Source organism: Orycteropus afer, unplaced genomic scaffold (genome assembly GCF_000298275.1).
Source record: "Orycteropus afer afer isolate SDZICR_OR568_19922 unplaced genomic scaffold, OryAfe1.0 scaffold00103, whole genome shotgun sequence".
NCBI lineage: Eukaryota > Metazoa > Chordata > Mammalia > Tubulidentata > Orycteropodidae > Orycteropus > Orycteropus afer.
Genome location: NW_006921690.1, coordinates 1,264,029 through 1,278,161, shown reverse-complemented (window position 1 = coordinate 1,278,161; position 14,133 = coordinate 1,264,029). Strand labels below are relative to the sequence as shown.

At 43.1% G+C, this 14,133-nt stretch overlaps 1 protein-coding gene across 1 annotated transcript in view; it reads left to right on the top strand.

The window, feature by feature from the left end:
- PRR5L (proline rich 5 like) overlaps nt 1-14,133 on the top strand; it is a 69,753-nt gene that overhangs the window by 26,295 nt on the left and 29,325 nt on the right. Inside the window, exon 4 of the mRNA XM_007943304.1 lies at nt 10,797-10,858. Within this exon, the coding sequence (XP_007941495.1) occupies nt 10,797-10,858 (62 nt within the window). The remainder of the gene's footprint in view (nt 1-10,796; nt 10,859-14,133) is intronic.

The following is a 14,133-nucleotide window of genomic DNA, read 5'->3' as shown; positions in this document are numbered from 1 at the left end:
AGAGAACACTGCCCAGGCCTGCACCATCCACATGAGCGTTTGCAGATCAGATCAGTGTGATCCATTGGGATCTCAATGGCTGGTATTTGGAAGTAGATTGTCATGTCTTTCTTCCTAGTCTGCCTTACTCTGGAAGCTCCCTGAGACCTGTTCAGCATCATAACAATTTGCAAGCCTTCACTGACAGTAAGTGGCTGCATATGAAGTGCACTGACCAGGAATTGAACTAGGGTCTCCAGAATGAAAGGCAGGAATTCTACCACTGAGCTACCAATGCCTCCTTGACTGCCCGTGTTCAGTGGAGAAGTACATCCTCTCCTACGACTCAGACCTCGCCTCTTGTAAAGCCATCCCTGTGGTTTTCTCTCTGAAAATGAACATTTTCTTTCTACTGCTTTAAAGACCAACTCACAGAAAGAATATCCTCAGTGAAGAATAATGAAAGTGACCTGAGGTGAGGGCAGGGGAAAGTAGGTGGAAAAACAGTGCTTATCTTGTGTCTGCACACAGAGAAGACAGATGGTTTGATCTGCAGAAGCATAGATAGATTTCCATAACACACTGGCTAGAAAAATATTTGACATTTCCAGTACTGATTTTCTTCTTCCTCTGTCTGTTTTGAATTGCACCTGGAAAGAAAATTGGGGTTTCCAAAAGTAACTCTCTATCCTAATGACAGCTCTGAGGAATAATTGATTCCTTATAACTTTTGAAACTGATTAAGTGAAATGTTCTGCATCTTTCTCTTACCTAATTAGGCACCTTGGTGATGCAGGACATGGGGTGGGGGAGGGTTTGCAGAGAATACTTTGTGCCATTCACCATTTGCTAGCTGAGTTGTGCTTTGTAAAAGCTTTTTCTCAAGCCCCCAAATACCAAACTCTCTGACGTCAAGTCAGTTCTGGCTCATACCAACCCTATAGGACAGAGACCTGCCCCATAGGGTTTCCAAAGGCTGTGCTCTTTATGAGAAAAGACTGACTCGTCTTTCTCCCATAGAGAGGCTGGTGGGTTTGAACCACCAACCTTTTGATTAGCAGCCAGATATCTTAACCACTGTGCCACCAGTCCAGAAACTTAAATTCTTCTTGATGGAACTAGAATGTTGCTTGATATAGAAATTCAGTCTATATGAAATGGCTCTGAATGACTTAGTACTTAAGAAGAAGGAACATTCAGGCACCACAGTTGCCAATAGGTTATGGATAGCCAAAAAAAAGGAAGAAACCAAACTGACTTCCATTGAGTTTATTTTGACTCATAGCGATCCCCACTGGCTTTCCAAGGTAGTAAATCTTTATGGAAGTAGATTGCCCAGTCTTGATTCCACAGGGTGGCTGGTGGGTTTGAATTACCAACCTTCTGTAAGCAGTTAGATATCTTAGTAGTAGCTGATCCCATCACTCTTGCAGATATGAACAGAAAATGGAAATATATATGTAAGCCATTAATGAATATTCTTGCAGATAGGGTAAATATGTATTTCTATTTTCTTCCCATATCTGCAAAAGTCCTAGGACACCACTTTTCCCCAGCTCATCATTCCCAGAAGGTATTTGTTAAGGGCTTATAGGAAAGTGTTCCAGTCACTCTTGAGTTTATATTTGAAGACATTCCAGGAACATAGATGCATGTCCATAGGTAATACATGCCACAACATTAACTGAATACCTGAGTGGATAGCACAGACTTAAAAACAGACCCAGACTAAATATACTCTGGATGGACAAAGGTAGGACTTGTAAGAATTCACAGAAAGTTTGGTGGAAAGAGGATAAAGAGAGGTGAAAATCACTTGTGTGATTTCCATACCCATATTGAAAAGAGAGAATAGTGTCAGCTTTAGTCTGATCAACCTGGGCATGCTTCTTGTAGGAAGCTGCGTTCTTAAAATGGTTGCTAGCTGCCACTGAATTGGCCCTTGATTCATGGCAAACCCAGGCACAACAGAACAAAATGCTGCCCGGTCCTGTGCCATCCTCCCGTGATCAGTTGCAGATTAGACCGTTGTGACTCATTGGCTGATTTTTGGGAAGATGCCAGGCCTTTCTTTCTAGTCTGCCTTCATCTGGAAGCTCCACTGAAACCTACTGAGCACAGCAAACCTCAAGCTTCTGCTGACAGACGGGTGGTGGCCATGCATGGGGTGCACTGGCTGAGAATCGAACCTGGGTTTCCCACGTGGAAGAAGAGATAATCAGGTGAACAGAGGACTGTAAGGGGCGTTCCACATCTAACACTGGAGCCAGTATATAAAGGGGTCTTTGAACAAGTGGGGCTGAGCTGGGGTGAGAAGATGAGGGGTAAGACTCTGGATGATGGTTTTTTAAGGTGAGAAAGTTAGAGGTTGTATTTTGGATTTAACCAGTAGTTGGAAAAAAGGCCTTGTGGGTTTTAGAAACATGGGTGGCCTAGAAACTTCTTTTGATCCTGCTGAGGGGAAAGAATGGCTTGGGCTAGTCTGGAGCCTGGGAGAAGGATGCTTGAATGTTTCAGGCTACCCTAGGGTTGGCTGCCACCAGTCAGTCATTACCTTCCAGCAGCTTCCATTCGTAATCTCCTCAGCAGTTATTTGAGTTTTGCATGATTATTTAAATGTTCTTATTGTATTTTCCTCATATTTTATGAGCATAAATGGAAAACTGAGTCTTGAGATGGATAACCATAGGTCTCAATAGAATTGGGAGGAGGATGAAGATCAATAGGCATGCGGAAATGGCAAATCTGTAGCCTCATTGGATTTAGGTTATTGCACAGTCCATTGAGAAAGAAAAGAACCTGTGAGTACAAAACGCTGAAAATATATCACCTGAAGAAGAGGTGTAATTAGGGATTTTATAATCCTTTTTAGAGCTATGGAAGCAGAATGCCATGTAGTGTGCGGTTCCACCTGAGCACGCCTTTTCAGGAGCTCATTATGGATGGAATGGATGGAAGGGGTGATTTCTGTAGACTAGGCAAAGAATGGCAGAAGCCCCGCTTAGGACACTAATAGGGAGGGGTAGAAGGCAGGGGTGGATTGTACAAACTGGTGTTAATATAAATGCAAACATTCAGAAGTTCAGTGGCATGAGAGAAAAGATTGAATTGGAAGGGTTGGACAATTTTTGTTCCATAAGGAAAGCGGCAGGGCTATTTTCTCAGATGCTCTTTAAGAGCTTTTAAAAACAAAATCCCACTGCTATTGAGTTGATTCCAACTCATGGCAGCCCCGGACTACAGAGTAGAAGGGCTCTGGGCTGTAATCTTAACAGAAAGCTGTGGTGGCACAAAGGCTAAGGGCTTAGCTGCTAACCTAAATTGGGTCAGTGATTTGAACCCACTCCCACAGAGTTGGGAGCTCTGGTGGCATAGTGCTTAAGGCATTTGACTGCTAACCAGAAGGCTGGTGGTTCAAACCCACTAGCCACTCCTCGGAAGGAAGGTTGGGCAGTCTACTTTCATAGTGATACTGCCTCAGAAACCCAAGGAGGGGTTGACTATGAGTCAGATCAGACTCCATGGCAGTGAGTTTGGTTTGGGGAGCTTTGGTAGCGTAATGCCTAAAGGCACTTGACTGCTAACCAGAAGCCAGGTGGTTCAAACCTACCACCCACTCCTTGGAAGGAAGATGGGACAATCTACTTCCGTAGTGATACTGCCTCGGAAACACAAGGAGGGGGTCGCTATGAGTCAGGTCCGACTCGACGGCACATAACAACAACAACAACAGCCACTATTCAGCCAAAGACCTGGTGATCTGCACCCATAAAGATTTCAGCCTAGGAAACGCCACGGGGCAGTTCTGCTCTGTCCTGTAGCGTCTCTGTGAGTCAGAATCGACTTGCTGGCACACAGCAACAGCAACAACAATCTTTTTGGAAGCGGATTTCCAGACCTTTCTTCCGTAGCACTGCTGGGTGGGTTCAGACCACCGACCTTCATGTCCGTCTGACAAAAAAAACAAACTCACTGCCATAGAGTCAATTCCAACTCATAGAGACCCCCTTTGGGTTTCCGAGGCAGTAAATCTTTTTTTTTTTTTTTTTTTTTAAAAAAACCATTTTATTGAAATATAATTTATGTGCAGTGAAATACACAAAACTAAAATGACATGGGTCAATGCATTTTTTTTGCAGTGTTCCTTCTCCTCCCATCCCACCTCTAGTAACCAACAAAGAAAGTTTCCTTCCATATATAAACATTTCCTTGACTTTTTACAATAATGAACTAATATATTTGTCCTTCTGTGATTGACTTATTTCACTCAGCATTATGGCCTCCAAGTTCATCCATGTTATGCAGATTCTACATTATTCTTGTTGTTGTTGTTGTGTGCCATCGAGTCAGCCCCAACTCATAGCGACCCTTCCTTGGGTTTCTGAGGCAGTAACACTACAGAAGTAGGATTACCCAACCTTCCTTTAGCGTTGCATGTATTCCATTGTGTGTATGTACCATAGTTTGGTTATCCATTCTTCTGTTGATGGGCACCTAGTTTGTTTCCATCTTTTTGCTATTATAAATAGTGCTGCGACGAACATGGGTGTGCATATATCTGTTCTTGTCCTGGCTCTCACTTCTTTAGCATATATACCTAGTAATGGAATTGGTGGGTCAAATGGTATTTCTAATTCCAGCTTTTTAAGGAATCACCATACTCTTTTCCATAGTGGTTGTATCATTTGACCGTCCCACCAACAGTGTATGAGAGTCCCACTCTCTTCACGTCCTCGCCCGCAGTTGTTATTTTCTGTCTTGTTGAACTTTGCCATTAGTGCTGGGGTGAGATGGTATCTCATTGTTGTGTTGATTTGCATCTCTGATGGCTGATGATCGTGAGTATTTCTTCATGTATTTGCTGGCTGCCTGAATATCCTCTTTGGTGAAGTGTCTATTCATATCTTTTGCCCATTTTTTTCATTGGATTGTTAATCTTTTTGTTGTTGAGGTGTTAAGAGTTTTCTATAAATTTTAGAGATAAGTCCCTTGTCAGATATGTAATTATTGACAAGTATGAATTTGTTGCTGTCATTTTCTTATGTGTCTTTTTGTGGTGGGCCTGATTTCTTTGTTCCATATAATTTTCTGTGCTGCGCTTGTTTGGTTTATGAATTGTGTTATCACTTCCTTCATTGCTATTGTTTTAGTATTTGCTAAATATTTGTGCTGGTCCTCTCTTATTTTGATGTGAAGGTTTATCATTTTTCTTTGAGGTTACCCTGTGGTTTATAATTTTCTTCCCAAGTTTAGAACTATCTGTTCTATTTTGAAGTTGACTTCTCTACCATTTAGAAGTTCTGTAACTACATAACATGCTTCCTCTTTTTGGTTTGTAGTTGTCCTCATTTGTCAATTGATGTCTCTGGTTCCCTGTTTACAATCTTGTAGGCTTACTTACTTTGGATACTTCCATAGCTGGGTTGGTTTCTGAGTTTTGTCATCATGTATGTTAATGGTCCATTGTTGTTCACTGTTGCTGGTTTTCTGTCTAAAGAACTCCCTTTAGCATCTCTTGTAAGGTTGGTCTGGTTTTAACAAATTCCCTTAATTTCTGCTTGTCTGGAAATCTAATTTCACCATCATATTTGAGGGACAATTTTGGTAGGTACCTAATTCTTGGTTGGAAATTTTTCTCTTTCATGGTTTTATATATACCACCCCATTGTATTCTTGCCTGCATGGTTTCTGCTGAGAAATCTGAGCTTAGTCTTATTTGTTGCCCCTTGTAGGTAACTTTTCATTTTTCCCATGCTATTGTCAGGATTTGCTTTGTCTTTGGTTTTAGTGAGTTTGATGATGACATATCGTGGTGATTTTCTTTTGGGCTCTATTCTGTTTTGGGTTCGTTGGACTGCTTGAATGGGTATATTCTCATCTGTCATCATAGCAGGGAAATTCTCTTCCAACAAGTCTTTGACAATTTTCTCTGTGATTTTGTCTCTTCCTGTTCTGGAATTCTGATGACATGTAGGTTATTCATTTTGATGGTATCCCACATGAACCTTAGGCTTTCTTCATTTTGTTTTGATCTTTTTTTCTTATTGATCCCTTTCCTAAGAAGTATTCAGGTATTTGTCTTCAATCTCATGAATTCTGTCTTCCATTGATTCAATTCTACTCCTTTGCCGGTTCAATATGTTATCTATTTCTGAAAATTTAGTATTAATCTTCCAAATTTCTATCTGTAGATTTTGTATCATTTCTGATTTTTTATTTATGTTGTCATCTCATTCTTATATTGTCTTTCAAAATTGTTCTAGGGTTTTCTCTGTGTTTTCCTCAATTTTGTCAGTGTTTTTCTTGATCGGTCTCTCAATCTGTTGAAGGTACCTAAATATAATTCTTTTGAATTCCTTATCAAGGAGTTCTGGTGTTGCTTCTTCCTCAGGGATGTGTTTTGGGTCTGCATCCTGGTCCCTTGTTTCTCCTGGTTTATCTTGTTTCTTTGTGTGGACTGTGATGCTCTGTTGTCTCTGAGGCATTGTGACATTTTTGTGTTTATATTAAATTGTATGTTGATTGATTGTATGTTGGAGTGACTTGCCCACAATTTTCATTTTTTTTTGGATGTTATCTATGTAAGCAGAGTACTGTGCTTCTCTATTCGCTAGTTGGCAGCATTTATACCTTTACCACCTGTCTCCTTTTCCATTATCAGCCTCACATAGGTCCCTGCTGTCCTTGGCAAATGGAGCCTATTCCTAGGTCCCTGGAATCCAAATGAGAATGCTGTTACTTTAAAATCCAATATGGCCACTGCTTGCAAACATTCAAAATGGCTGTGCCCTCAGTCACTTCAAATAATCAAAATGGTCGCCACTTATAAACATTCAAAATGGCTGCACCCTCATTCACTTTAAATATTGAAAATGGCCACCACTTGTAACAATCAAAATGTCTGTGCCCTCTGGACAGCTGAAAGTCCACAGCTCAGGTTGTCTCCCTCCTTGCTGTTTCCATTCCTAGTCATAGGCCACCAGCACAATTGTCCCTGTAGCCCTTGGTGATCAGGGCTGATCTTTAGGTCAATTCTCAGGTCCCAACACCACTTGGAAATATTCAGGTTGTTGGTCCCATCAAAGTAGCTGACAGTCCACTGCTCCAATCATCTCTGTATTCATTGGTTTCATACTAGTTGGTGGTGAATCCACTTGGGTATAGTTCCTTTTAAAGTTCAGGGCTCCAGGATTATCTTCTCTATCTCTGTCACTTGGTTTCTCTTTTCTTTATTTGAGGTGGTAAATCTTTATGGAAATAGATTGCTCAGTCTTCCTTCTACCAAGTGGCTGGTGGGTTTGAACTGCCAACTTTCTGGTTAGTAGTCAAATGCCTTAGGCACTTGTGCCACCCAGAGACCATCATAAGAGCTATAAGGCAATAAAAAAATAATGATAATAGTAACGATGGCTAACACTTTCAAGCACAATGTGCCAGACGTTGTTCTAAGCCAATATTTCTCAAAGTGGGATTCCTGCACCAGGTGCTTCAGCATCACCTGAACATGTGAGAAAAGCAATTTCTCAGAGCCCACCTCAGACTGACTCAGAAACTCCAGCAATCTGTGTTTTAGTAAGTCCTCTGTGTTGCTGATGCATGCTGAAGTTTGAGAACCACTGCTCTCAACATTTTTTCTGTACTTACTCATTTACTCCTCCTGATAACCTATGTAGAAGATTCTGTTATGATCCTATTACAGATGCTACAGTGAGGCTCCGAGAAGGAAGGTGCTCTGGTAAGATACTACAGCAAGAAAGAGGAGCAAAGACCAAACCCAGGCCCTTTAGCTGCACAAATCCAATCTCTTGGACTGTACTTTATATGTTAAAATATTCTCAAGACATTCCCTGAAAAATCCCAGTAAGGAGAAGTTTCAGGACTTTAAGTGTCCAGAAAATTAGATACGGACTGTTTACTTGGTTCCTTAAAAAAGTACATTTTTAAAAAATCTCAGATTCATTCTTTAATTTTTACTGAAATGATGTCTACTGCAGAATTAGCTGTAGCAACAAGTTTCTAACCCTCTTCAATCTCCATCTGGGGATCTCTCTCTGGTCCCGTCCTACCCACACGCATGAGGAATGGTTTGTTAGGAACTCTCTGGGCTTAGGGGTGATTTGTGTTGATAAGACTTTTTATTGTTATCTGAGAAGGCATCCTGATCCACAGGAAACATAGACATCATTAGACATGATGGCTGCCTGCGGTGTAGTAAATTATTTAGTGTGGCTTTTCTACCTGTAAGTCCCTGTAAACTCCAAGGTGGGATTTTCTATGAGCAACTGAGGAGCTCCTGATTGCTGAAGTTTTCCACCTGGAGTATTTCTGTTGGGAGTGGCACAAAACAATGTTCTGGGAGGTGCCCACTCTCTCTCAGGTGCTTAGAGTTCTGATGCTATGATTGGCTAGTTTGACCACCCTGCTGGGCTCAAAAGGAGGCCTCTTAGAGGCAGAACTCTCTCTGACTGCTGGTTGAGGAAGATGTGCTGCTGAAAGAGACATGCGCCCCTGAAAGAGACACGTGCTGCTGGGAAAGAGACATAAGAGACATGCATTGCTGAGTGAGACACCGAGGGACCAGCAAAGCTGGAAAAGAGACTGTTGGCTGAGGGATGGTGGGCTGGGAGAGAGACTGAGCGTTTTTCCTGAACTTGGATTGTAGCCTGGTGCTTCCCAAATAAATCCTATAACCTGTGAGTTCTTTGTGGCCACTGCAGCAAATTATCGAACCCAGAGGAGAGGTGGTGGGTGCTTTGGGAGGAATGGTTGGTGAAAGGACTGGAGGGAGGCAGCATGTCTGGCCTGGCAGGAATAGGCCTTGGGTTACTGCTGGTAATCCTGTCTTCCTCTTGTAGGGTTAGAGGAGGTCAGAACATGTGGCCTCCTTGCCCTTTTTGCACTGCCCTTTCAAAGTCATACATGGAAAAAAACGGAGGTGACCCATGAGTTCTGTCTCTTGAGTTTGGGCCAAGAATAGGAACCTTAGTAGACATTGATGTCACTGGAAACAAATGCCTGGAGTGGGATTCTTGCGTCACACAAGTTCTTGGGTGGTAGAGTGACAAGGCTGTTAGACCCTGCTGGGGTAGGATACAGTGTCTCCTTCGGGAATTCACCTAGGAATTGTGTGTTCACCTTGCAACAACACATTGGCTGTGGGTAGTAGTAAAGAGTGAGCGTGGGTGGCGCAATCAGTGCTCAACCACTAGTCAAACAGTCAGCAGTTCAAACCCAGAGGCACCTTGGAAGACAGGCTTGGCAATCAGCTTCCAAAAGGTCATAGCATTGAAGACTCTATGGAGCAGCTCTACTCTGCACACACAGGATCACCATGAGTAGAAATCAACTCAGCGGCAACTAACAGCAGCAATAGTAAGGAAGGCCCAGGAGGGATGGAAGCTGGGAAGCAGATAGCAGGTTTGGGCAGCATAGGTGGCCCAGCTGCATGGAAGCTTTTTGATGGAACCTACTTCCATGCCAGAGATTACCAAGCCAAGTCCCCACAGTGTTTGTGAACCGGAGCTGGATCCCACCTGCCTTCTCTGTGGGCAAGAACATAAGTTCTTCCCTTTGGAAAATGGGATTACCATTGTTCTCTCCTCCCCACAGCCTTCATGCTTACCCATTTCTCTGGGTCTCTCTGACCAGGTCGGGGAGGTGCCTGCTTAACATGAGGCAAATACTGTTGACAGGTCCCAAACCACAAAAAGCCCAGCCTCTCCTCTGCTTCCCCATGCTTCCTTCTGCCTGCCCTCCAGGATTACCCAGGATAAGCTGAGTCTTTCCTACTCACTGAAGACAGGATGGTTTTGGATGGCTCTCCCAGACATCTCGTTGCATTTTCCTAGCTAAGCCTCATTTTTTGTTTCGTTTTGTTGACAGCCCATTTTGTTGTGTCTTAGAAAAATAGATAATGTCAGCTGTTTTTCACTTCCTGGCTTTTCCGCCACTTCATTAAAGTACTATTTATTCAATGTCTAAGTTCATTTATGGGGTCGGGGGATGCATTAAGTAACAATGGGCCCAGCTCCAAGTCTCATATCATTTCTAAGTGGCTGCTATTCTGTGTAACCGTGTTTTGGCTTGAAGCCTTCTGGAGGGAGCTGGGGGGCGGGGTGTGGGCAGTTCATCCAGCAGAGAGTGAGACAAGAGAAAAGTTGGATTCTTTTGTAGCTGACAATCAGTAAAGGATAGTATCATCAAGCTGGTATGATCATCAGGAGGGTGGGATTAAATGACGTGAAGCATTAAAACCTCTGAAATACAGAACACTCAAAAAGTGTTAGTTATAATTGCAAAGGACTTACCTTTATCTTTCCATACCTTTTCCACCACACACTCCTTGGTGGACACATACTCACTGGTGCTAGAGGTTTTGCATGTAGTCACTTTCATGCTAGTAGGGAAATACCCTGCATTTATCTTTTTAATGAAATCTGTTATTCTGCATAATTTTCTATTGCATCAATTTCCCTTTCCTGAGTTTACATCATTAAGGGTTTGAAGGATATTGGGTGTCCCCAATGGGGAATTCAGCCGCACTGTGGTGTGGCTTTTCTCCTGGTTTGATGGCTGATGATGGGTGGGAGTGGCGGTTGCGTGTGACTCTCATCTCCCTCTTTTGCGGTGGCATGTCTCATTGTCTTCTGAGGGCTTGGCCTTCTGAGAAGACAAAAGGCTTCTTAAACTTGGAGCCATGAGTTCCTGGCACACAAGTGCCTGGAACTCGCCACCCATGCCCACTGGAAGTGGAAGATGGTTTGTCACTCACACTCTGAAATAGCCCAGCTCTTGTGTTCTTTGTTCTCTTTTGGCAGAACCAGCTTCTTGCAAAAGGACTGTTCTTTGTGGAAGAGAAGATTAAGCTGTGTGAAGGCAAGTACAAGGCAGCTTGCATAGAACCGGGGCCCCTGTGACTCATCCTTTGACGTCTGGAAACTGATGTTTGGAAACATCCTTTGATGTTTGGACAGCTGAAACACTTCTATCCATAAGTGGCAGGCTCCAAGTCAGTGATTCACCTTGTACGTTTCTTATTCAGCTAGGTGATGGCACCTCAATTTGATCCAGCTACTCACAGCAGTGCAAGTCAAAACCAGGTTTAAGAGAATAAAAGGAGTTCTGGTGGTGTAGTGGTTAAGGCATTTGGCTGCTAACCAAAAGGTCAGTGGTTCGAACCTACCAGCTGCTGTGTAGAAGAAAGACGAGGCAGTCTGCTTCTGTAAAGACTTACAGCCTTGGGTATCTAACGGGGGTCACTATGAGTTGGAATTGACTCCATGGTGGTGAGTTTGGTTTTGGTTTTAGAAGAATGAAGTGGAATTGGGTGTTTTCTTAGGAGACTTTGTTAAGTGGGGGGAGGGGTTTTTCATGGCATGCCTACTGGTGGTCTCCTTTGAGGGGATTAAATTATACTGTGGATCCTGCCCAGCTACTCTCTCGGGTCTGATCCTGTGCACTATATCCTGTGTTGTTGTTGTGTGCCATTAAGTCAATTCCAATTCATAGTGACCTCTATAGTATGAGTAGAACTATCCCAAAGGGTTTCCAAGGCTGTCATTTTTATGGGAGCAGACTGCCACATTTCTCCCTCAGAGTGGCTGGTGGATTCAAACCACCAGCTCTTTGGTTAGCAGCTGAGTGCTTAACCACTGTGCCACCAGGGTTCCTTGCTATTTCTGTAGACCTTTACAATATTTCATAAAAGACAGGAGTCATCCATTTGAGGGACATTAGGCTAACCAGGCACCTACTTAATGGGATATGATTTGATAGCAAGGGGATTTCCTGGCCTTAAAAGATTGTATAAACCAGTTGACAGGGTAGAGAAACACTGCATGGAGAGTGGGATGGCACCAAAGGTGGGAGCCCACAACCTCATTTCTGTACCAGGGGCTGCTGTTAGCTCCTACTAGTCTGGTCCTGATCTTAGCTTGCCACCTACTTGTAGGATGACTTCTGGCAAGTTATTAGGTTCTCTTAGCCTTGGTTTTTATCATTTATTAAAAAGATAAAATGAGACGGGGGTTGTAGGGAGTGTAAGGTATATGTATAATTGGGGTAGCATTATGCCTGACATGTGACAGGTCAGCAAACTGGTTACTACTTTTTTTCCTACTCTAGCCTATTGACCTGTTTCTGTGCATCAAACTTACTTCACCTAGCCTTATTAGGTTTCATATCATCCCTTTTTCACTTTCCATTCCCTGAGAAAGAGATTAGTGTCTAGTGAAGAGTGTCTCAGACTCAATAGGAAGGAAAATGAGAAACTGGCAACTGGGAGGTCCAAGTACCTGGCACACAATAAGTGCTCACCAGACGTTTGGAAGAATAGATGTCAGAAAATTAACTCCTGAATATTTGAGAATTTGCTGAACCTGTAGCCTTATTTCCCTTGAATATATCTATCCTGTGTCAATATCAGCCTTATAAATACCCACTTACCCCAAGGCCTTATTTTTTGAGTGACTTGTTTTTACCAGGAACATCATAGGATAGTGGCTATTTTGAATTTTGCAATCAACCCAGTACACAGGTGTGGAAGATGGCTGCTACCTGGTAAGAAGAGGAAAAATAAAATTGTCTCTGGCCACATTGTTCGTATTTAAGTCAGGGGGGAAATTATTAAATACTCCTGGCAGTGTGGAAAATCAGCTTTATGAAAAAGGTACTGAGTGAAACTGGAAATTTAAGTGCCTTTAAGAGGGGAAATTGAGTGTCTCTCACCTAAGTGACAGCAACACAGATCCATTCAGAGTGAAAACTCACAGGGCCAGACAGGATGAGCAAAGACAGCTGAGCTTCAGCCTCAGAGAGTGCCGACAGTGACTGGGCTAGGGTCTGTCAGCTGGGTTCCTCTGCTGCCAAAGCTCTGGGTCTCAGGGCCCCCCGGCACAGTGAAGGGGATTTCATAAACATCTGTACTGTTTAATTTTATGGGTTAGAACTCGAAGCAAAATTTTGTTTTGGGGAAAAACGATTCCCTTGCTATAAAATAAAGTTTGAAGGTAGCAGGTATGATTCAGCCTTCTATGGCTGGACAACCATCCTGTTATTTACAGATTTATTCACATACGTATGGCCCTGCAGCCTTGCTGCAGAAGGGACTGGTGGCAGATTCTAGCCATTTGTTGCTCTCTTGTGTGCAGGAGAATCCATGTTATGTTCAGTAGTCTTTTTTCTAGAATTTTAATGACCCTGACTTTTAGGAAGATTCTTATGCCTGTCCTATATACCTCTGGTGATCTAAACTCGTTGAGTCGATTTGACTCATAGTGACCCCTTCTTGGGTTTCCGAGGCAGTATCTCTAGGGAAGTAGATTGCCAAGGAGTGGCTGGTGGGTTTGATCTGCCAGCTGTCTGGTTAGCAGTCAAATGCCTTAGCGCCAACAGAGCTCCCTTGTGGTTCATTAGAAGACAGTTTTTATAGGACTGCCATCTAGAACCTTCCATTCAAACCCCTTTCATCTTGGCAGGGATGTCTTTCACTGGGGGGCTGTTTCTGCAGGTGAAGTCACTTCCTTCCTTTGGCTCCTTTCTTCCCCAGGGCTACCTATTTCATTAGCCTGTGTCTGTCTGATGTTCTTCTCTGAACTCTTTCCAAAACTTGCATTATTTTCTGAATAGTGTAGCCAGCAAGTAGACCAGGCTCCCAGGAGGTGCTTTACTGCTGCCAGGTTGAGGATTACCTTTCGTGCTGATGAGTTTTCCTTCCTGGTGGTGAAGGGGGTCTAAGCAGGCATTGCCAGCAGCCTACAGGATTCTTCAAAAAGGAGCTGGACTTGCCTTTTTCTCCTTTTAGGGTATATTGCCCAGGTATTGGGGTTCCCTTTGGTTTTAGGAACCAGAATGACCTAACATTTCAGATGGTCCTTTTGACTCCCCTGACCCCACCTCCCTCCGCACAGTGGACTAGCATAGCCTCCAATTGAAAAGAGGATGGTGATGGATTGATTCGTTCAACAAACATTTATTGACCATCTACTCTGTGCAAGATACTCTGCTAAGTCCTAGGGACATGGTGGTGACCAAAAGCCATCAGAAGTTTTTGGTCAGAGCCCCACAGAACCTTGTGGGGCTCACAAACTGGTACTGGAGACAGATATCAATCACAACATCACCAAATAGTAAGGAACTTTGACCCATAAACCAAAA